The 25,191-nt window shown below is 46.9% G+C and overlaps 1 protein-coding gene across 1 annotated transcript in view; it reads right to left on the bottom strand.

Moving 5' to 3' along the window:
- The window catches only part of LOC138492582 (ras-related protein Rab-36-like), a 143,919-nt gene that overhangs the window by 14,848 nt on the left and 103,880 nt on the right, over nt 1-25,191 (bottom strand). Inside the window, exons 8-9 of the mRNA XM_069619854.1 lie at nt 9,918-9,999; nt 9,190-9,280 (exon numbers count right to left, since the gene is read on the bottom strand). Of these exons, the coding sequence (XP_069475955.1) occupies nt 9,190-9,280; nt 9,918-9,999 (173 nt within the window). The remainder of the gene's footprint in view (nt 1-9,189; nt 9,281-9,917; nt 10,000-25,191) is intronic.

Raw genomic sequence — 25,191 nt, 5'->3', positions numbered from 1 at the left:
GGGCTCTCTTCTTGGACAGGACAGAGAGTCTGTATTGCCTTTGTAGCAGGCGACAGGCCAGTTTGTCAGAGGAGCGCCCATTGCCCTCCACTTTGTCTCAGCCACTCTACACTTACATTTGATGGTGGCGAGGTCGGAGTCACATCAAGAGTTGTAATTGGAGGTAGGCTTCAGGCGGATTCTCATGACAGGGGCAAGGACATCCAGAGTGTTAGAGATAGAAAGATGCAGGTTAGAGAGGGATGTGTCAGAGTGTGAGTCAGCTTCAGGCGTAGGAGGAGGAGAGAAAGTAGCGGCAAAGGCCTCCACTGACACGCTTCATGGGCCGGATGACCGAGAAGGTAGGTGGCAGTGCTTGGGTCGGCTTCACCTGGGGAACAGAGGAGGAGAGCAGAAAGTGGTCAGTCTAAGAGAGAGGAGTGGTGAGAGGATTAGAGAGGGGGATGTCTGAGGAGATGAAAACATCCAGGGTGTGCCCAGCAGATTGTGTAAGAGATAGAGTGTCGCAGAGATTGCAGAAGAGCCCTAAGGAGGGATTTGAGGCATCCAGGTGGATGCTGAGGTCTCCTACGAGGCGACGTTGAGAGGTAGAGGCAAGGAGAGAAGAAGAGAGGTCAGCCCACTCTGAGAGGAAAAGGGCGACCTGGCCAGGTGGCCTGTAGATGGTGGCCAAAGTCAGAGAGAGGCCAGGAGAGATAGGGAGCCTGCAGACCATTCAAAGGAGGAGTAGGCCTGCTTAGGAATGACAGAAGCAGGGACCCACTCCAGAAAGATCAGAGCTACTCCACCTCCAGGTCGGTTTGTTCTGGGTTCGGAGATGATCTTGTAGCTGTCAGGGAGGAGTGTGTTGTGGGTTAATTAAAAGTAAGCGGCCTCTTTAAGTAAGGAGAGCACGCCAGGGAGGGAGGGAGCAGGAGGAGGGCGGAAGGGGAGGGAAGAGGGAGACACAGTTCAGTCCTGGAGTTTGTGTATGCGTGCCGAATGAGATCATAGGGCCTACACTAGACGAGGCCGCTGCACCCACGGCATGCCGCAGGATGAGCAAGGCGCTCAGCAGAGGACAAAGAGGAGCAGGCTACAGTGCCCACAGCAGGAGAAGGACGGGGGAGGCGCTCAGCAGAGGACGAAAAGGAGCAGGCTACAGTGCCCGCAGCAGGAGAGGGCCCATACCCACCACTGAAAGGAGGGCCGCCACAGCAACCGCGAGCCCAGCAGGTAGACCGGAGAAGACCCGGAAAGAAGACGACAAAGGTGGGTTCACACCCAGAAGACAGACGCAGGGCCGCCACAGCAGGGGCGAGCCCAGCAGAATCCCCAGAGCTCATCCAGAAGGAAGACGACCAACAGAGTGTGTTGAATACTCTGTGGCGCAGAGAGGAAGCAACCCACCGCCCGACTACAAGAGCAGCCACATCGCAACAGTCGACAACCAGACAAGAGGGACACACGAAAACAGCGACGGTGCCAGCAGAAGAAAGAAGACCAGAGGCCAGCCGCCAAGAAGGAAAAGACGACGAGAAGGCCCGGAACAGCCCGCGAGGGGAGAGAACGTGCCGGTAGGAGCCCTGCCCTTTCCCCTCCACCGCGCGCAAAGACATGCTGCCCAGAGATAGCCCAGAACGCTCACAGGAGCGCTCGCACGAAGAAGGCCCAATTTGGCGCACAAAGGCCTACCACCCAGACATTGCGCAGTATGCTCGCAGAAGCATCCACACAGAAAAGTTCTAATAGAACACAAATTTGGCACGCAAAGGCCTGCCACCCAGACCCTGCGCAGAACGCTCGCAGGAGCGCCCGCAGAGAAGCTTTCCAATTGAACATACACTACAATGGTGAACCTAATTGCGTACCGCCACTTAAGAGGTCTAACCACGGATCAGGCCACCAAAACAGGCCCAGAGCGGCCAACCCCATATGCTGAGTGTGCAAGGCGACAAAGGGCCACACCTGCCCGTGGCCCACTTTGAATACCACCAACAACCCAGACAGAACGCAGGGCAAGCACACACCCAAGCTACCCACGAACTGAAACACCATGACCGATCAGGCACAAGCGGCTGCTGACGCTGGGGCACTGCCCACAGCCAACACAGGCCCCACATCCCACGGCAGCCTCATGAGATGCCCCAACCCATTTACCCTCAACCCACACCGTGACCAAGGACAAAGGTGAGAGGAATGGGTTAAGGAATTCGAGGACTTTGTAGGTGCCATAGGGACCCAGGACCCTCCCAACAAAAATCAGCATCTTCACAAATGTAGCTGGAAGAGAAATAAAGAACATCATAAGAACAATTCCGCCACAAGAAAGAATCACATATCAGCGCCGCCTCCTCAAAGTCATAAATGGCAAACTGGTGGTGACACCCAACAGAGACTACGAGCGATACGCCTTCAACCAGTGCGCCCAGCTAGCTCATGAATCCATTGGCGAATTTGTCATCCGCCTGCAAAGGAAAATCCTGAAATGTGATTTTGCCAACTTCAATGATGACGAAGTGATATGACTACGAATAATTGAGGGATGCATATCATTGTTATTTAGGAAGCATCTCCTGAAAAAAATGCTCTCCCTCAAAGAGATCCTTGACTTAGCAAGAGTGTACAAACTAATAGACGTCCAAGCCGCTGCCAACCAAAATCCCAAAAAAAGGAGACATCATCACCATACCCAAGATACCAGGGTCCCTAGGGCCGACAGTCCTTCAGCAGTCCCCAACAACAGCCCCAAAGTGATAGACAATGCTACCGATGCAGGTTTGAAAACCCCCACAGAGGGCCATGCCCCGCAATTGGTCAAAGGTGCATGCGCTGCGGCCAAGAAAATCATTTCCAAGCCATGTGCAAAGAGAAACTCCCCGAAACAGGATTGTTCCGACAACAGCCACCACAAAACCCAGGGCGTCACCAGGAGCATCTAAGGGAACAATACGACCCGTGACTACTTGAAAGAGGAATGACCTAACCCACAACGCCCAACTCCCACCCAGACACCATCAGAGCCCTGGAAGGCCTCCAAATCAAACCCGACAGGAAACCACATGAACTATAGTTGTTGTAGGGGTCATAGTCTGGCATCGTGGGGGCTGCATTACCTTCTTGTTCCTGGTTTGCCATATGTCCTCTGGCATAGGCATCTTCAGGGGTATCGTTTTGGTGATGAAAGTAGTGCTGGTAGTCATATAACCAGCACTACTCTCATCACCAAAACGATACCCCTGAAGATGCCTATGCCAGAGGACATATGGCAAACCAGGAACAAGCAGGTAAGCCACCACGATGCCAGACTATGACCCCTACAACAACTCTCCACCGAGGACACTAATAGCAGAGGACCCATACCCACTGTATCTACAGGACGGCTATGACAGAGAATACGTCAGACTCCTCAGCGCAGCCACCGATGACACACCTGCCCCCAGAGTGACGGTACAGATGGGAGACGCCAAGAACCAATTTGTTGTCGACACCGGGGCTACCGTCAACGTGATGAACGAAGAACTACACCACACAATAGCGGACCTCTACCCCCTGCGCCAATCAAGAACACACATCTTCCAATGGGGCACAGCATTACCCCTAACACCCAAAGGTCAGTTCCTCTGCGACCTGTCCCATAGAGGCCTCACTGTGTCAACAACCATACATGTAATTCAAAGCCCCTCAGTTGGACGATGCCTCCTCAGCTACAGGACTGCCAGAGCCCTGGTGCACAGTGATTTCCAATACGAACCAACAGAAATAATCAAAGGTTACCCGTCGGACAGACAAGAAATACAATCGATAGCCCATCAGCCTATCGACAAGGACACCCTCAAAACCCGCTTCCCCAAGTTATTTGAAGGGGTAGGGATGCTCAAGGACTCTGTCATTAAACTACATATTGACCCCACAATAACACCAGTGCCACAACATCCTTGCAAAGTGGGGTTCCACCTCCAAGCACAAGTAGCTAAGGAACTACAACTCTTATTACAGAACGACATTATTGAGAAGGTCAATGGACCCACACCATGGGTGTCCCCCCTCGTAATAGTCCCCAAAGACAAGGGGCGACTATGCCTATGCATTGACATGTGCATTCCCAACGCAGCCATATAGAGGGAAAGACATCCTGGACCCAGCCTACAGGACATGCTCGTCAGACTAAATCAAGCAACCCATTTTTCAAAACTGGACCTCAACCAAGGATACCATCAGCTCGTCATAGATCCGACCTCACAACCAATAACCACCTTTGCCACCCATGAGGGGCTATTCCGCTATAAGCGCCTCAATTTCGGGATATCCTCGACGGCCGAGGTCTTTCAAGACACCATCAGAAGACTAATATCATCAGAAGTCAATGCCTTAAACTACAGTAACTACATCCTCGTCTTCGGAAGATCCCAAGAGCAACATGACAAAGTGCTCCTCGCAATATGCAAGATCCTGCAAGACGCAGGCCTAACACCCAATGGACCCAAGTGTGATGTCAACAAAATCAGCTTGTGATTCTTCTGACACATTTTCTCCGACAGAGGCATCACAGCCGACCTGGAAAAGATCAAAGCCACCACGAACACTGCAGAACTAAGATCATTTGTAGGGATGGCAGGATACTGCGCCCGATACCTCCGAACTACGCCACCACCACTGACCCACTAAGAGCACTGCTAAAAAAAGACGCACCCTTCACATGGGATACACGTTGCCAAGCAGCCTTCCAAACCATCAAAGAAAGCTTGGCCAACCACCGCCAACTGGCCTACTTCTACCCAGAATGGGATATCATCATCACCGTCGATGCCAGCCCAGTGGGCCTTGGTGCCATCCTGGCCCAAACCAACCCAGAGGACAGCACCCGACATGCAGTTGTTGCATACGCCAGCAGGGCCCTGTCCCCCACTGAAAAAGCCTACTCACAGGCTGAACGGGAGAGACTGGCAGCCGTATGGGCCTGTGAAAAGTTCCACCACTTTGTGATCGGCAGAGAGTTCACACTGGTCACTGACCACCAAGCTTTACTATCCCTATTCGGGAACCCTAAAATGAAAATGTCCCCCCTCCCCCGGATTGAAAGGTGGGGCATAAGGCTCCAAGAATATAATTACTCCATTATACAGAAACTGGGTGGAGATGCCAATCCAGCCGACTATCTATGAAGGCACCCCACGACCAACAATGACAACTCATTAGTCTGTGAAGCGGAGGAATACATTGCGTACTTATCCACCAATGCCATGCCCCCCACCATCTCAACGGAGGAATTTGCAGCCAGAAGCATGGCCGACCCCACCATCAAGGCAGCACTAGACCTCACGAGCAAAAACAAATGGAAGCACATACACGGAAAAGGAAACGGAGGAGGGGGAGCTGACAAGAAGGACCTAGCACAAATACCAAGATACATTCAGAATTAGTGGCCACAGACCAAGGAATACTACTAAGAGGCAACCGATTAGTAGCCCCAAAAGATCTCCGGAAAACACTACTAGCAATAGCCCATGAAGGACACAGAGGAATGGAGAACACCAAGAAAATCCTAAGACATCACTTATGGTTCCCCTATATGGACATAGTAGTAGAAGACATCCTAGCCCACTGCGAGCCCTGCCAGCAAGCAGTGAAAAAGACAAACCCAAGCCCAATGCAACTGATGCCATTACCTGAACGGCCATGGCAACGAGTCGCAATAGACTTTTATGGGTCACTAGAAGTAGGAGGATACCTACTCCTAGCGATCGATGAGTACTCACGCTTCCCATTCATCAAACAAGCACTGGCAACATTGTTTTACGAAATAGCACCAATCATAGATGAACTGTTCAGCGAATGGGGAATACCCACCATCGTAAAAACAGACAATGGCCCCCCATTCCAGGGACGCAAATTCTCAAAACTAGCAGACCACCTTGGCTTCCACCACCAAAAGATCCCACCGCTATGTCCCCAAGCCAATGGGATGGTGGAAGGCTTTATGGCCACCATCAAACTAACAAGACAAAAGGCCCTCGTAGTCCAAATGCCAAACCCACAGGCGATCTGTCACATGCTCAGAAGCTACAGAAACACGCAACATGACGCGACGGGGCAAACACGAGCTGAACTGATGGTGAAATATAAACCCTGAACCCGCAAAACCCAATGGGAAGACTACACTCCAGAACAGGATGCAGCCATAAGGGAACGAGACGCAGAGAAGAAAAGATGTGCGAAAGTGTGGGCCGACAAGAAGAGGAGAGCGAAAGAGCCACAGCTCGACGTAGGACAGACCGTCCTGGTACGTCAAAGGCAACTCAGGAAAATGAACACCTGCTACAGCCCAGAACCCCGAGTGATCACTGCCATCAAAGGGCCCATGATAACTGCTATAGGAGAACCAGGTGAGATAACCCGAAATGCATTGTTCTTCAAGAGATTGTACTTGGAGGACCCAGAACTACCGGACACCATGGCAGAGGAGCCGGAGCCCGAAGAGAACGTAAGCCGACTGGCTGAAACAACCGGTGAGGCCAGAGAATCTCCGGGCAGACGCCAGAGAACTCTGCAAAGACTCCTGAGGCTCATTGAGCAAATGTAGCCCTCGACCTTTTATGTTAAGCACAGGGGAGGTGTTGTGGGTGAATAAAAGTAATCGCCCCCTTTAAGGAAGGAGAGCATGCCAGGGTGGGAGGGAGCGGGAGGAGGGCGGAAGGGGAGGGACAAGGGAGACTCAGTTCAGTTACTGTTGGAGGCAATAAAGGGAAGGTTGTTCCTACAGCAGAGTCCTGGAGTTTGTGTATGCGTGCCGAATGAGAGCATAGGGCCTACACTAGAGGCCAACAGAGGGTGTCAAAACACGTGACAGAGCAGGCAATGAAAAATGTTTCAGTGAGAGCGAGGCCATCCAAGTCCAATTCTTCAAGGAGGTGGCAGATGTCAGAGGAGTGTTTGACAGCAGAATGAGAGTTGAGAGTAGCGATGTGGAGCAGGTTGCCACATTTGAAAGACTTCCGTGGAGGGGTACAGGCTTGAGGTATGCCCTGCGGAAGAGGTAGAGGGGCCCTAGAGTGGGCAGAGGAGGAGGAAGGAGATGGAAGAGGATCCAGTGAGGACAAGGAGGGTTCCAGGGTGGTGGCAGAAGATGAAGGTGGTGGAGGAGCCAGAGAGGTGCTGATAGGAGTAGCAGGAGAAGGAAGGAAGTTGAAAAGGGAATGACAAAGAGGATGTCAGTAAGAGTCTGTCTGGAGGAAGCACAGGAAGCACTGGAGTCCACAAATAGAAGCAAATGCTTCTCTGTAACAAGTTTAACTCTCTTGAGGTCTCACCAAATAAAAATGATGTGTGAAAGTCACAGGGATGCTCCAGTGAAAATAAATGCAGTCTTGAGTGCCCTTTTAGACAAACATTACTTGGACATTATATTTCTCTTCTTAACTGAGTATCAACAGTCCAGGAAAGTTCTTGCCATTGCACAGTGGTTCCCAATTTATTAACATAGAAAGGGCAACAAGCTGAGTCAGCGTTATTGGTTTTTGACCTTGTGACCTAAACATAGCAAACAGATCCCTGCAATGGGTGCTCAACTCATTACACTCTTAGTGGTTTTGTTTTGGTAATCTCATTGCTTTCCTGTTCTTAGCTGTTAAAGCAATTATTCACAATGCAACCATGTTTGAGATCAAATCTGAGGACCAATATTAACTTGCCGTAGTATTTAAATAGTATGGAAGGCAGCTCAAGTAAAGGAGGAAGTAAACCCTAAAATAAACTTAAAGAACAATAAAAAGGCAGCCATTGATTAATAATCTGAAGCTATGAAACAAAGTCAGAGAGAGAAGGGGTAGTTTGATCAATGGAAGCCAAAATCGTCAGATGAAAGTCCAGGATCAAGTGAACTAAGCTGGTGCGGCAACACTGACCGTACTTATGCAAGATGGGTGCTTGAGTAGATGTTCTGACAAGTGCACACATTAACAAGCATTGACAATGGCAACAGTTTGGGCTTTTGTGTAGGCATGGAAAATGCACTTGGCAGGCACTATTGTAGAGGCATTCACTGGCTATTGGTGGTAGCAGATGCAAAATGGTGCGAGCATCGGGGCATCTAATATCTGTGCCTGACAAAATGCCTAATACTTATACACAAGCCAAAACTGTTGGCTTTGCCAATGCTTGTTTTCTAACAGGATGTCAGTGAAAGACACGCACGGTGCTTATAAATCAAGTGGCTGAAGGCAGACCTGGTTAAGGCGTTTCTATTACACTAGCAGCGCATTTACATCTCCAGTTAAGTCATTAACTCTCAGAAGACTGCTTTGAGAAAACACTGGAATGCACTTTGAGTGCAAAGTTTGATGGTCAGGCTTGATTAAAGCAAGCACAAAGAGTTCCCATGAGGAGGTGCTTTGGGCGGGAAGGGGCAAGAACTGGGTGGAAATGGCCACAGGGATTAGCATGGTCAGGGGCAGTCAATGGGTGGGCAAATAACCAAACAACACCTACAAGCTATATGTCTCTCCTCATATGCCATTTCACCCTAACTGTATTCTAATGCAATAGTTTTGGCTTATACGTGGCACAAGCGCCACCTAATAGCTCAAACTTATGAGGCCAATATTACGAACAAAGAAAAATAGGGAGTAACAGATATACATGTGTCTAACCCTTTGTTCACAAACAGCATTACACAGGTCATGTGTTCAGACTAGTGCCATGAAACAACTCTCGTGTTGCAGATGTGAGGAGGGCATACAGGGTAAACATGCTTCTTGTGGAAATAACTAGTGACAAAGAATGTTTGGCTTACAAGAAAAATACACATTTTAAAATAAAATATATTTTTACTTGTCTAAAAATACACCAGTCGAAAATACAGAGTAAACTACACTGACCTCAAATTATCGGAAGCACTTTACTCCAGTTTCAAACAAATTCAATTCAATTTAAATGTTTTTCTCACAGTTTATATCAAGCATTTCCTATTTTCAACCAAATGTTTCCAAACTGAAGACCAAATATGCATTTGTATAGACCTCCTTTGCTCGGCCGGCCACAGTCTTCTGGGTGCCTGTCCCTCTTCTTAGGAAATCAGTGCAGTGAGTAACTAGCAAAGTGCATAGTAAGGCATCGGTGACACAATGGCCAAGGACATGCATCTTCGGACAGCCCATTCTATAGCAACCAAACTAACATGGGATTAGCCTCATATCCACTTTTCGGACTCACCTGTCTTTGCTGAAACAGACCAGTATTCAGCCTGCATCTCATTGGCCAACCTAATGGCGTCAAGCTCAGTCCTCTCGCATTCAGCTGCAGACTGTAAGAAACAATGGTATATGCAACGTCTGTGACACCTTAAAAGTAAGGACTGCAGCAAGAACAATGCAACGGCCTGCAGCACCGAACCATGGCCTTCCCTTCCAATCCTACCACACTCTGCTTTGGACCCCTGCATCCACTACCCCTCGCTCCCCTTAGTGTTGTGTCGCTCCCAAGTACTAGCAGCAACGTACATTCATCATACCATATTGCTGAGAAACTTCCCTGCCACAATCTCTGCTACTCAGTCTAGATCAGGGGATCCCCATAAATACCCCAGCACTTCCCCAAATTGGCCTTTACTTGTTTGAACAGTCCAACAGTAATGCCCTTGGTGATGGGAAACTCTCCAGAAACATAAGTAAACTTCCACACTCTCTTTTCTTACACACAGTTCTCAATTCTGAGACTCTACATGCACAACCCATCACTTCTTCCACTCTGTCCTTAGAGCTGGTTTACTGTCAAGCCCCATCATTTATATCTCTTTCTATTTTAAGCGGGATAGACCACAGCCACATTTCTCCACCTCTAATAACCTCTACCCGCCACGCCCTGCCATGGATGCATTTGATATGGGGGCGGTACTTGAGTTAGTAGTGAACACGGTTAGGATTCTAATGTCATCTACTCACAACAATGTCTTGCTTTGTTCCAACCAAGAAGACAGAAGCAGAGCCCGGTTCGTTCTCCCTCAGGGCATCCTCCAACCATCGTCTAAAAGAAACAATAAAAAATGAAATTGGGGAATGATTAGAAGAGAAAGGGTACAGATGTAGGAGACAAGAAGAGGTATGGATGTGGAAAGCCTGTTGGAAGGAAGGAAGAACGAATCACATCAACAGGAAGTTGATTGACAAGGAGAACAAGAGACAAGTGGGGTCATTACGACCCAGGCGATAAGTACACCAACTTTACCACCATGGTGTAAACTATGTTTACACCATGGTGGATGGCGGATTTACCGCCCCATTCCAAGGTGAGTGGGGCGGTAAATCCCCATTTCCCATTTACCCTTCCCCATTCCCATTTTTGCCCCATAGGGCATAATGGGAGTGGGGAAGGCGCTAATTACGGCACCGTAAATTACGGTGCCGTAATTAGCACCAAGGCGGTTTAGCGCCATGGATTTTAACGCCTGCTAAAAGCAGCCGTTAAAATTGGAATCAGGCGTTAAGGGTAAACGACAGCGTTAACCCTTAACGCCTGAGTTGTAATGAGGCCCAAGGAATCAAAGCGCTCTGTCTTTGTGATCAACAAATGGATTAACACCCCAGCTGGGATGATGAAATGGCCCAATTTCGTTATGCGGGGAAAATGGTGCATTCCAGTCAAAATGTACCTCATCCGCCAATTCCAGCTACTGAGTGCAATTTGCTGTTTGGCCTTTTTCCTGCCGTAAACGTTTTGTTTTTTAAAATTTCATTTTTAAAAGATGAAATATCGGGTCTTTTGCCTCCTTACATTTCATTTTTTCACAAAATGAATTTGTTTTGTGTGTATCGGCCCAAAATAATCCAAATATCGAGGAAAAACAAAATGTTGACACCAAAAAAAGAAAATGCCAAATGATGTGGTGGAAAAGGTACAAAACCACCCAGCTGGCGGAACAGAATTGTTGGTGAATTTTCACCAATTCCAATTCGCTGGTGATCATTTTTTCCACTCATTCTCAATACATTTTTCTCCAATTACACCTTTGAGAGCACTTGAAACCATGGTATTTCCATACAAACCCATCCCAAAGCCTCTTTAAACCTTGCTATGGATTAAAAAGGTCCTGGGATTCACAAAACGTGTAGTGCTCGGAAACAGACAACCACTCCCCCAAAATGAAGTCCCCCCATTCTGAGGTGTGCAAGAGAAGTGGTGGGAACCGCAGAAAAGGAGGGAAATCAGTGTAGCAAGGGAAGCGGGCACAGAAGCTTTATGACAAGTATTTGCAGATAAAATGCATTTTAATCTTATTTTCCAAAAGAGTCACCTACAATGAACATTTTGGGAAATAATTAAAGTAGTGCACCTCACTCGAAATGGTAATGTGATGGGAAAAATGTGCCGCAGGGAATGAAAAATTGAGAACAAACGGGATGAGAATAACATGCAGCCTTCGATTGGCAAAGACATTATTATATCTGGCTGACCTGTTATTTTGGGAGTAGCCTGGCATCACATTGATATTCTTCCACATACAAAGCCAAAAGAAGTACACTGCTGCACATTAAACAACCTGGTCGTGGCTGGCCGTGCTTGTTTGTAGCAGTAGTCCTCTCATAACCTGTGCCACTTATTGCACAGGCGTGTGTGTGTGGTGAAGGGGGCTCTTGCCGCCAGCATCTGAGCTATATACCCATAGCTGTAGGTCAGAAGAAGGAGACAGACCTCTTGGTGCCACCTTATAGATATTTTATTGAAATAATATGTGAAAAGTCTCACTAGTCCTATTGTATGGATTTCTCTACATAACACAATTAAGGGGCTCATTGTCATGATGTCTAAAGCAAAATGTCTGTCCTCCGTCCAAAGCTAAGCTACACTGATCCTATCACTAAGACAAAATAACAAAAAGGCCAGGGGAATGACTCCCTTCTCCTGGATAGGCTTCCACAACCTCAATATAAGATTCTTAAATAGTTTTGGGCTATTTCTTGTATTAGATTGTTCAGTTCTCCTAAGGGATTTGTCCACATCTTCATTTCCCCTCTTTCTGGCTTTGAAGCCTTCTCCTGCTTGGTGCTTTTGGCCTTAGATTTTCTCTTTTTATGTTTTTCTCAAGTGACTCTGAAAGTCTTTCCTTTTCTGATATCTGTGGTGCAATAGAGTTCCTCTTTATGTGATTCCGGTTCTCCGTAGACCTGTGATTTATCTTTTAACTGTATTGATTCTCTCTCGTATCACTGAGACAAGTAGGAAAGGCTTTAAAATAAGTCTCACTCTCTTTGCCTTTTCTTGTAATACTGGGACTAATAGGATGCGCCCCTAGATTAGTTTCAGTCTCTTGCTTTATTCCTGCAGTACCAGGACGAGTAGGAGTAGTCCCGTAATATATTTCACTCTCCTTTGTTCTTTGTCATATCGCTGGGGCGAGTAAGATAAATCCTATGATGTACTTTACTCTCTTGGGTCTTTCTCCTATTACTGGGACAAGTATGATAAATCATGTAATGTATTTCCTTCTCTGTGTCCTTTCTCATGTTACTGGGACAAGTAGGATAAGCCCTGTGATATATTTCACTCTCCTTCATATAAGACCATTCACTGGTTCGAGTATGATGCAGGAACTCGTTATTCTCATGTTCTCTCCCAGGTATCCCGCCTTCCCCGTTACTTTGTGTGAGGGGTCAGTAATGTGAGCTGGACAACTGCTTGTAGTTTTCTCAAGATTACACATTTTATTAAAGAAAAGGTTTGCAAATAAAGCCCTGCTTGCCCTACTCTATACAGGAATTCCCTACCTAGTCTAAAGACTAAGGGAACAACTCCTAACCTATGTAAACTGGCCCTCACTTTAAACAACAAAACATTCAAAGAGTAATAATAAAGCAACATAAGATAATAAAGAAGAATTGGATGACCTCCACCTGTCCTGGGAAGATCCCTTCCCGCAGGGTTTCAAAGTCACTTCAAAATGTTCAAAAGAAAAGTCTTGCATCAGTTCTTATCAGTTCCAAGTCAAAACAAAAGTTCATCAAACAAAAATCCACTGGTAACAATTCTCTGGTTTTAGTTCAAAAGAACCCCTTCCAATCCCAGCACCAATGGTAATCCAGGATATCTTCTCTTCAATATTGATTGCCACAGTTCAAAAAATAGAATTTCTTCATCTATAACTTTACAATTAGATTGGACCTCTGCAGTACATTTGGTATAATTGTCATGATGCTTCTCTTTGGGTTGCTGCTTCCCTCCAACAACCACCCTTCTACTGGTGTTACTATGAGAACAATCACCTCTGTCCCAAAGTATGCCACTATTCCAAACCACTTCAATTTGACATCCACTGACAGTTTTATATACCAGCACAGTTCAGGTACTTCTGCTTCAGTTTTATATTTCAGAATTATTAGGCACGTAATGGCAAGACACTTCAACCTTTAGAGGTAGGAAAGGCACTCTTACCTTCAGGGACTTCCAAAAGGGGGAGGCCTCTCTGCCTCTTCTGTCTGACTGCCACCACAGGTAACCTTCCTCTGCCCAGAAGACTGACTCCCTCTCAGCCGTCTTCAGCATTACAGGTTATTTCCCCAATGTTCCTTCCAAGCACCCAGTTCCCCTTCCCCAGACTTATTCACACCCCTTCTGTCTCAGTAGTGACCCAGAAGCCATAGTGCACACTTTCAGCTTTAGGTAACAATGCCACACTTAGGGCCTCATTACACGGATGGCGGTGGACCAAGGTGCTATTAGCACCTTGGTCCATGCCGGTAAAATACTGGCACCGCCTTGGTGGAAAGGGGAATTACCGCCATATTCCAAGGTTGGTGGGGCGGTAATTCCCCCTTCCCCCATTGCCCTTCCCCATTCCCATTTTTGCCCCATAGGGCATAATGGGAATGGGGAAGGTGCTAATTACGGCACCGCAAATTGCGGTACCGTAATTAGCTCCCTGGTCCCTTTGCGGGCTGGTTTTTAACGCCTGCAAAAAGCAGGCGTTAAATTCCCCAACCCGCAAAGGGACCTCGTAGTAAGGCGGTAAGGGTTTACCGGTACCGGTAGTATACCGGTAAACCCTTACCGCCTACCGTGTAATGAGGCCCTTAGACTTAAGGCCACTGGACTGTTGACAACTTCACATTTTATGTGGAGGGCTTTAAACAGTTCTTGCTTCACTAGAAAAAAGGGTTTGCCTCTTGGCCTGGGTATTGCTTGTTATTTTCTTCCGTATAACTACTTCATCAAATAAAGAATGTCAATTCAGGATGTTACAAGGTTTAGTCTTCCAAGTGAAACCATAATCAGGGACACGCGACCACTCTTTAGGATAGATCTTCAAACTTAGACTTGAATGAAATTATATTCCTGAATAAGGTTAAAGAGGCAACTTCTGACTTAATTCGGGGAACATAATTGGACACACGCAACCTTCCTTTGTGCTTGTTTCTCTGGTAACTTGTAAGACAGTAGCACAGGATTTTTGGAATGCATTCAGATAGTGTTCCTTTTCCACAATTAAAGGAACGTGACCACTCCGGAAATATGAAAAGTGTTTAGCAATGAATAGAATGGTCTTTACTTTCCACGCTAACACTCCGGCTTTCAGAATATGCACGTGTGTTACATTTTCATTGTTAACGATATACTTGAAAGTGATGAACAACTTCTACTTGCTTTCCACTCTACGCGAGATGCTTTGAACCTGGTTACAGTTACCGACAAGGCTTATTAAGAGTTTCTGAGTGCCGAGCTTCACTCACTGACCACAGGGACACTGTGGTTGCGGGCTGCTTCGCTCTCCCGAATCTCTCGACCTCTGCTACTTCTTTGGGCTAACTTGGGACCCACACCCCTCTCCAGCAGGGGTGTCTCCGGTCCAGCCTCCTTGATTGGGAGTCTCCTTCGATCCCGAAACCCTCAGCTTGCCTTCTGCCTCTGGCCTTGGGTTCCTGCACGTTCACGGCTCTGCAATCACAGCAACTCAGCTCATATGGCTTCCAGCACATCTTCCTCTGCACAGCCTCTGCAATACAGGTTTTGAGAACACAGGACCCTCTCAGAACTTTTCTCCACATTCCGGCGTTCCTTCTGTGCTCCCACTTCCTAATGAATGTCCAGCCTCGTGCTGATCCTCTATTACTACTACTTCCAGCCTTTCAACTCCTGCTCCAGCTCCTTCCTCCTCTCCTTTCCTGCTGCAGCCTTTTACGCCCCACAGGTTGGACAATTGGCTTTAGGTGTGAGCCACCAGCCTCAATTGCCTGACTTCTGAAATGGCTATTAGGCCTAATTGCCTGACTACTACATCTACATGCCTCTTCAGTCCTCTTATTTGTCTCAGTCCCACTAGGATTCTGGGACATGTAGTTTGTCTCGTCAAAGTTAGGTTTTTCTACTTCTTTATTATTTTTAAGGGTAGATTTCATTCCCTTAGTCATTTTAACAGAGGGGCTGGGGGTTTTAACTTGTTTAGAGGAAGATGGTTTACAGAAGACAACATTTCCACAATCCTTTGTAGTGTACTCTTGGAATTGAGGAGGGTATTTAATTGTAGATACCGAAAAGAGTCTTTCTTTTGATATAGTGTACTCTGATGTTACAACATTAGTGTTCACCACCTTAGGATTAACAGGAAGTTGAGAGATATTAAAATGACAATACGCCATAACCTCTTTTGGCACAATGTTAAGATTCTCCCTATTAGAGGAAAAATACTGTTCCACGGAATCTCCTCACTTCCCTGGGCTGTGTCTCCACCCAGGCGATCCTCCTGCAATACACCACCCCCAAGGTTAGGATCAGGAAGCTTCTGCCTTCCCCATGCCACCTGGGAGGAGACTTTAGGCATGGTTTCAGTGAGGGATACACAGGATTCTTCATACTTACTTCTCACCGGTCAGCGTCACTGGGCCTGTTTTCAGGATAGGAATCCCGCTCTGGTTGTTAAGGGCAGCTTCTTTTTGCACTCCGTGTCTCTCTGCTTCGTCTCTGTGGTTCCACTGGGCCAGCTTTACAGTGGTCTCAGCATCGCTGCTGGACTGCACAGACCACCTCTCCTGAGTCACTCCACCACTCACGACTGGTTTTCTCTCTTGTGGTTCTCTTTGCCTGCTTTCTTCTTCCCTCAGCTCCTTTGGTGTCTCTCGCACACGCCAGCTGGTTGCTTCCTCCCTGTGGAGGATCTCCGAGTCTCCCTCAGCTTTCACCACACTGCTGATTCGAAACTCCCGGGTTTCACATCTCCCTGACAGTAGTTCTTTTTCTGTTTCTGTTACATTGCTGGGTCCTCCCCAGCTGAGAACTATAGTCCTCTCTCGTTTCTAGTTGAGCATTCTTCATTACTTGCTCATTCCGCCTCATCACAGTATTGTTAGCTTCCAACCAGTGAGCAATCGTTATTACTTGCTCATTCTTCTTCACAGTGGTTTCACTAGACCTTTCTTCAGATTGAATATTGGAACTTGTGTTACACTAGCAAACAGTGGCTTGATATGCTAAGTATTTCTTAAGCCTTGATGTTCTGTTGGTCCAAGAGAAGGGGCCTGTGGGAGTTCCTCTCCGGAACAGAAGTTCATGTCCCCACGAGAGGAGTCTCTCCCTGTGAGGTATCGCTTGCTGCCACCCCTAGGGGGAATGTTGCGTAGCAGGCTCACCCCCATAGTCTTACAAGGAAAGGCTCCACCTGAGGAGAAGTGACTTGTCGCACCATCCATGATTGAGCACCAAAAAGGGCTGTGTGTGAAGCTGCCTGTGCAATGGGGCAGCTGCAGCAATTTAGCTACCACTGACCTGCGACAAGTAGTGCATATGACCGATTCAACTCGGGTCGACTATGTCAACAGCCTTGTGATGAACTGGATGTCTCAGGGTTGGATGTGTCTAAATCTCATTAAAACAGAACTAATGATCTTTGGCTATGCAGGCAAGAGCCAAGTTAAGCACTGAATACTCTCACATGAACTTTGATCAGAACAACATCAAAGTCACAGAGAAAGTAAAAACCTTGGGGATCTATACGAATGCCTCACTTAACACTGACTCTTATGTTGATGGAGTTGTAGGCACCTCACAATACCATCTGAAAGTTCTAAGACAAGTGAAACCGTTGTTGTCTCTTAAAAATCGCACAACCTTAGTGAGGGCAATTATCATGCCTCGCCTAGCCTACTGCAATGCGCTACTGGTCGGTGCAAGCAGCAACTGCATTAGGAGACTGCAGGTACTTCAGAATGAAGCTGTGCGCATCATTCACAACATCCGCAGGAGAGAACATATCTCCCATGCTAGGAAGACATTCATTGGCTAAATCTTGAAGCTAGAATACGCTTCAAAACTCTTTCCCTGGCCCATAGATGCATTCATGGAAAAGCCCCCTCCTACCTTAAGGAGCAACTAAAACCGTAAGCTCCTCCTAGACAACTTCGCTCCACCTCAGGCAGTCTATTGGTTGGTCCTAAATTAAAAGAACAGAGGTTTGGGACGATCTTTCCCCGCTCTGACAGCTCAAGACTGGAACGGCCTGTCACTAACCCTCCATTTGGAGACTAGTTACCCGGCCTTTAGGAAACATTTGAAAATGCATCTCTTTGACTGACTTCTACCGATTCATTTTTAGCCTTTGGACTTCGTATGTGGACATATTTGTACTGGTGTCCTGTCTCTCCTAGTCTCATGTGTATTTGTAGCGCCCAGATGTTTGCGAGCTTTGGTGCTTTATGAATAAGTAAATAGAATGGTGGCAAAAAGAAGAGCAGGAGCACAGGGTGGGGTACAGTGGTAACTTTCTCCCAATTTGGCATCCCTCACATGTGCATGGCCCAGGCAGTTAAGCGTCAAAGGACATATCCAAATGCATCGTTGTACACCACTGATCACCAGCAACAAACACCACTTTTACAGTGTGTCACAGGGTCAGGAATCTGACCCTCTCAAGAGGGGGCAGAGACCCCGCTCATCCTGGGCAGGAGGCCCACCAGGATGTTTACCGGAGCAAGTCCTGCCCCAGAGGTGGGGTGTGGGAGTTAGGAGGGCCACCGTCTCTGCCCCTTCTACCTGTGCCTGGCTGAAATGTCAAGTACCACTGCCACCCACACCATACCCGTTGTGCACAATGCTGGCCAGTCTTGTCCTCTAGGGTGGACCAGCGTTTCAAGCTCACATGAAGGAGAACTTTCAAACAAATTATAACTCATCTGGGCTGCCATTTCAGAACACTGGTGGGCCTCCACTTGGAGATCACATGCCTACGAACTCTGAAAGTGACTGTCCCTGCCACAGGCTGGCAATCTTCAGAGGACCTGTAGACAGTTGAGGAGGGGTTGGGGTATCAGAGGTCTTTTAAAGCCACACACAAGTACAGACCGAGCCCAGGGAAATAACAAACGAGTGAGTGGCTTGTGTATCAAGGTGGCCGTAAGGACCAATGGGAGGGGTAGAAGGAGTATACAAAGGAAACCAGAAAGCATGGCAATAAGGTTTGTTTGGAAGAGGTCAAGGTAGAAGAAGGCAGATCAAGAGGCCAACCCGAGGAAGCACAGTGCGGCGGAGTGTGAAGGAAGATTATTCAAATCGTGTGCAGGTGAGGTATTGGCTGGTGAGAGAAAGTCATACTTGGGTGTGAGAGTGCGTGTACGGTGGGGGTGTGAGTGAGATTAAGTGGGAGTGTAGGGAAATAAGTAAGAAAGAGTGAAAGAAGTGATTGACAGACTGAAACGGGAGTGAATGTGGAAGATGGTGGGGAGGAGTGTAGTGTTGAGTGGGGAGAGTAGTGAACTGGTTAGGGGGAGTAGCATAGTGGAGAGGGTAGAGCAGTAGAGGGGAGAGTAGCAGAGCGGAGAGGGGAGAATAGTAGAGTGGAGAGGAGAAGACTGCGACGTGGGATTTAGAGGATTAGAAGGCACCCATCAGGATTATTATTCTTATTGGGTCAGGTTACACTGAGAAGACCCCATAGGGAGTAAGATAGATAAAGGATTGACTACTGGCTATAGCCAGTACTAGAGATCAGTAACCCCACCCATCTAACAGCTGACTACTGGTTATAGCCAGTAGTCAGCTGTTAGATGGGTGGGGTTACTGATCTCTAGTAATCACCTTGGGGTTTAGGGAAAGGACTGGGAGGAGGCGGATTAAAGCCACAGGAGAGGGATGGCCTTTAGTGAGCCCTTTCCAAGCCTTTCAATAAAAACCCTTAAACTGTCTTCTAGAGCCTGTGCATTCTTGAGGCCATCTGTGACAATTGAAAACATCTACTTATGTGCCGGATTTATGGTGGTCTGCACACTTGTTGCTATGCTGTAAGGCGTGGACTACAGATGGAGGCCGAAATTGAAAGTAGGGGACTGCTTTTAAATTGCCACTTTAATTATGATGCAGATTAAGGGCCAGATTGGAAAAGGGTCACCCTTCCATCGAACAACACTTTTCCACTTTAGCATGAAGCTCATAATCAGGCAAAGGGTGTAGCTGAATGGTCTCAAAATTGACCACAGTGGAACGAGTCATCTCAATAAGCACAGACAAGGAAACACACTTCATAAGATCTGCTATTCCTGTATTAAACTGTATCACTGATAGGTGATCACCACTCTTTCTATTTCCATACTAACTATTCTCATGCTCTACAAAAGGGGCCTGCGATCTGCGGCTCACCAAATATTGTGGACTACAACTCACATGATCCTTCAGCACTGACTTGCTGACAAGATCCTTCAGCATTGACTTGCGGACAAGGGCACAAGGGCTAATGGGAGTTGTAGCCCAAAACAACTGGAGAACCAAAAGTTGCAGACCCCTGCTCTACAGTATAGTATAATGCTGCAATTGCTCTAAATTTAATATTGTGTGACACACCATCATTTATTGAATACCTTTATTTAACTATACCGAGTACAATTTATAAATGTGAAATCAGTTGACATCAAAAGTGTTTAATTCCACCAATGAGGTGGTAAAGGTAGAGGGAAAAATTCCAATAGATATTTTTCTTTTGCTCAACTACACACACACACACACACACACACACACACACACACACACACACACACACACACACACACACACACACACACACACACACACACACACACACACACACACACACACACACACACACACACACACACACACACACACACACACACACACACACACACACACACACACACACACACACACACACACACACACACACACACACACACACACACACACACACACACACACACACACACACACACACACACACACACACACACACACACACACACACACACACACACACACACACACACACACACACACACACACACACACACACACACACACACACACACACACACACACACACACACACACTCCAGTTTCTTGGATCCTGAAATCAACATTTCCAAATGAATAACAATAAAGAGTAAAGAATGCTACCTTTTCCCTTATTGGATTTTTGCATATGGAAGGTAAGGTATTGTCTCATAGCCGGCAGGAAATAGGAAAGAAATATAAAATAAAATAGAGACATATGCTAAATGTAGTAAGTGCAGTGTAGTAGCTATGTGGTCATTTCGAAGAATGAAGTCTGGTTTGTTTATATCTACTCTTTAGTGAACAATCACTCCTGAAGGGAACGTGATCATGTCTAATGAAAGATCCCTGCTCATACCCACATTGAAAGGTTGCCTGATGATATCATTTTCGTCTACAAGCTCTATAAAGGAACATGATCACTTCTAATTAAAGCTCCCTGCACATGCCCACATTGTGAAGTTGCCTGATGATTCACTTTCTGTCTGCAAGCGCTTTAACAGAACATGTTCACTTGTAATGAAAGCTCCCTACACGTGCCCACATTGAGATGTTGCCTGATGAAACACTTTCTGTCTGCAAACTCTATAAGGGAACATGATTACTTCTAATGAAAGCTACCTGCACATGCCCACAGTGAGAAGTTGCCTGATGATACACTTTCTGTCTCTAAGCTCTATAAGGGAACATGATCACTCCTAATGAAAGCTCCCTGCACATGCCCACATTGAGATGTTGCCTGATGAAACACTTTCTGTCTGCAAACTCTATAAGGGAACATGATTACTTCTAATGAAAGCTACCTGCACATGCCCACAGTGAGAAGTTGCCTGATGATACACTTTCTGTCTCTAAGCTCTATTAGGGAACATGATCATTCCTAATGAAAGCTCCCTGCACATGCCCACATTGAGATGTTGCCTGATGAAACACTTTCTGTCTGCAAGCTCCATATCGGAACATGATCACTTCTAATGAAAGCTCCCTGCACATGCCCAAATTGAGATGTTGCCTGAAGATACACTTTCTGTATGCAAGTCCTTCTGCTCGTCTCCTGTTAATGGTGGAATGTGACCACCATGATCCTTCCTGCAGGTCCTGTTGACATTGCAGTGTCTCGCCACAAGCCATATACAGCTGGAGCCTCAATCCCAGTCTTTCGGTTTTTCTATTTCTTGTTTTTTCTCCCCTTGCCCCTTAGTTTTCCAGCATTGGTTCCACCTCTGCCGATGCTGGAGTTAAATGGGTTTTCCTCCTGCATATTTTGCAACTGTCACTTTATGTTCTCTGATCTCAATGCGCTCTGCCTTAAGTGTTAGGGGTCACATCACTGTTGAAGCTGCTGTGATGCTCTTTGGATCTGTAATCTGGGTCGCAGGTTTCACCAGAGGGAGAAAGTCTTCACACTTCCATCACCTTGCCATTTTCAAGATTACATCAATGTGAAGAAATGCAGACTGGTAAGTGACATGCTTTGTAGGGGACCTGGCCCAGTGACCTCTTTCCAGCCTATGAAACACCAGGGACTCACTTGAGGTGACCCTTCAGAGGACTAATCTGGACACCAAAGGCAACTCTGAGGCTTCCTGTTCACGATCTAACACTACCAGGTTCAACCAGAAGATTCTGCAAGATTCTACATGGAGCGGCTAAGCAGATAAGCATCCCATGATGTTCCCTGCTCAAATGCAAATACCCAGGGCATTGCCTGAGAAACCCTGTTGAGGGTCTAAATTGTCCACTGACTCCTCTAAGGTTCCCCACTCCATGGCTAAGTCATCCACTAAGACTTCCCATTCCAAGGGTTACTGTGCCACTGTGGTGCTCCATGAGGTTCCCTCATCTCACATGGCTAAATCAGGTACCAGGGACTACCCTCAGGGTCCTTCAGTGTAGAAGGCTAAGTCTGACTGACGCATCCAGGTTTTCCTGATGGGCTAAAACTGACCAAGCAGTCAGCAGTTCTTCTTCTTTAATTTGTATTTCAGATTTCTCCATTACCAGCAAAACATGCATACAAACACAAAATAAAAACAAAATAAAAATCAGTTCATCAACCTCCAAATGTACTCAATAAATGATGTTGTATCTTACAATGTTGATTGTTACATTAAACAAGCCGCCTTAACCCTAATGAGATCTCGGATCCAATGATCACCTTTCAGGAGCCGGTATCGTCTTCGGGACATTCTGTAATGCAGTTAAAAGTCCTGCACCCCAAAAAGGCTGACAGCCAAAATACCACAGAGTCAAACATTTAGCATGCTTCTTCCTTCAGATGCTAGGCTTTGGGCCCATGACCAGTGCTTCATTGGAAATGGATCCTTTTTCACCAAGACTAGATTCATTGGTGGAGATAAGGATGTCCCTGCATTTACCGTTTCCCCTCCTTCGACATCTTTTGCCCTACATAATGTGGATCCTGGGCTAGGCAGGCCTTCCTGTGATGCCTACACCCCACACAAGGTATGCAGTGTTTTTACCGAATTTAAAATAACAAATAACATTTTTCCTAAACATTTTTACCGAAAGAAATACTGAATCTTTTAAAATGTATATATGGGGGTGGGGTAAGGGGTTAAAACATGTGGGAAGGGGTTTTGGGTTGGGATTATAAACAAAGGGAAATGGAGGGTTTGGAGGAGGGGCCACCCCCAAATTAAAAACATTCAGTATTTTTTCATTCGGTAAAACCACATGTAACCCCTCCACAAAGGCCACCACAATGGCCTTTCCCATTACAGCCTTCTCGGTGGGAGAGGATACGTTCTTTCCATGCTTTCAAAACCTGACGCATCCTGATCCAACTGAACCGTATTTTAGGGATCACTTTCAAGTGCTCGGCTTCTCCTGTTACTACTTCAGAGGCTCCTGCAAGTCCACTGAGTCCAGTTCCTCCTCCAGATGTGCTATTATTAACTCCCATGAAAGTTCCTCCAGGGCCCTCACCTCTGCTTCCATCTCCATCTCCTGATGCTGTGACTCCTCCTCAAGATGATCCAGATCAGCCTTTTCTTTCTGGTGAAGGGGACTCCCCCAGGAGGATGGCGATAACTGCACCTCCGTTCGAAAATCCTCTACCCTGTCATTGGGACAGAATCCCACAATAGCTCTCTGGCTCCTATACAACATGATTAGGAACTAGGAAGCGGGCAGAGCTTCCTGTTTCCTACATATGCCTGCAGAAGCTGGAGTGCCCCCTGAGTACGGCTCAGCAGCATCTGAATGTGCTTGGAGACATAGAAGCACACCAAATGCACATTCAGAACTACTGTACCCCACCCTGCATCCCTAATAGGCCATGCAAGGCTTGGGAAGCAAAATGCCCTGACCATGAATGCCCAAATGGACAAGCGTTGGGGGTACAAAGTGCCAAGGGCAAATTTGGTTTCTCTTTGACATTTCAAGCTAGCCCAGGACCGCTCTCTTTTGGCTGCTTGTTGCAGCTGAGGGAGCACTTAGTATTTTCACTGGGCTGGCTTGCCGGCTCATCCGAAACTGGTGGGTCGATGCCCTGTCGCCCATTATGGACAAGCCACACCTGAGACCTACTGTAATCTGCGCCCCACCATTGAAATGATTTGGCCAGAAGTGTGGCCCTAGCAGCTGATGTGTGCAGACAAGCATGGCTTCTTGTTGCCAAGTTCACAAAGAAGGTTCAAGAGAACGTACCTCCCCTTCGATGGAGTGAACTTCTTCTACTCCAATTGCGATGGGGAGCTTAATAAAACGAAGTTCAGTAAACTGATGGTTAAACCCAGGATTCACAGAAAGAAACAGCAGTGCTCAGCTACTTCTAATCCTCCTCAGCCTTTGGTTCCACCTCCACGGCCACAGACAAGTCTTCAAAATGACATTTCTGTCAGGTCCTACAGCAGTCCAGAGGGGAGTGACTGACCCTTCACAGGAGCTTCCCAGGAACATAGGTGCTTGGAGGACCACAGCATCCGACACCTGGGTTCTTTCACTGGCAAGTCTGGGTTTCCGTCTTCCTTCTGCCTCCATCCCATTCTCCCCTTGTGCAGATTGGTTTCCCATCTTTGACAGAGCAGGTTGAGAAATTCTTTCTGATGGGCGGTTTAGAGATGGTCTTGGGCTAGTATTGCCAGTTCCCTCAAAGTGCAACTAGACTGGCTTGCACGCAATCCTCAACCTTTTGGGTTTCAATTTGCATTTCCCTAAAGAAATGTTCAAGATTATCAAAGGAGTGCAGATTTTGTCTGTTCTCAAGCAGGGAGACTGGATTTGCGTGGTGGATCTGAAGGACGATTATATGTACATTCCCATTTGGGCAGAACACAGACATCTTCTACATTTGTCAGTGGGGAACTGCCATGTTCACTGCAAGGTTCTTGAATTTGGCCTGAGCTTAGCACACAGCGTGTATTTACCATAATTATGCAGTGGTGTCAGGGCTCCTTTGCCTCCAAGCATTCCATGTGTACCTTACTTGGATGGCTGGTAGGCAGGTGCACAGTCTCAACAAATGATTTGGGAACACCTTCAAATCTTGCTTGATCTTCTTTCTAACTTGGTCCAGTCAGTGAACCTGTAGAAGTCATCCATGATAGCCTCATAAGATCCAAATTTCATAGGCTTTCTCTGGAACACTCGTTGTGCCCGTTTTCCACATAACTGACAGAATAAGGGACATTGACTCCACCTGTTCTCTCTTCCTGCCCTGGGATTCCTTTAATACTTGGTGGATTCAGAGGCTGTGAACCCGATGGTTTCCTGCTACATCCTTGGATGTTACTTTGGCGCATCCGAAAATGAGAAGGATCCAACTCTTCTTGAGAGCTTCCCGGACTCAGGTTTTGGATCCCCAATCCAAGGTTCTGATCATCCTGGAGAAATCTGTCCACATCTGTTGTGGGGGATGCAGACAGACATGCTCAAGTGGGGGTGCCCTTTTCAGAGCCTTCCCACTAGGTGTGGTAAATTACTAACTAATTA

The sequence above is a fragment of the Ambystoma mexicanum genome, chromosome 10, assembly GCF_040938575.1.
Source record: "Ambystoma mexicanum isolate Mex_15411 chromosome 10, UKY_AmexF1_1, whole genome shotgun sequence".
Taxonomy (NCBI): Eukaryota; Metazoa; Chordata; class Amphibia; order Caudata; family Ambystomatidae; genus Ambystoma; species Ambystoma mexicanum.
The sequence above is the reverse complement of the archived record's forward strand: the minus strand, read 5'-3'. Positions and strand labels throughout refer to the sequence as shown.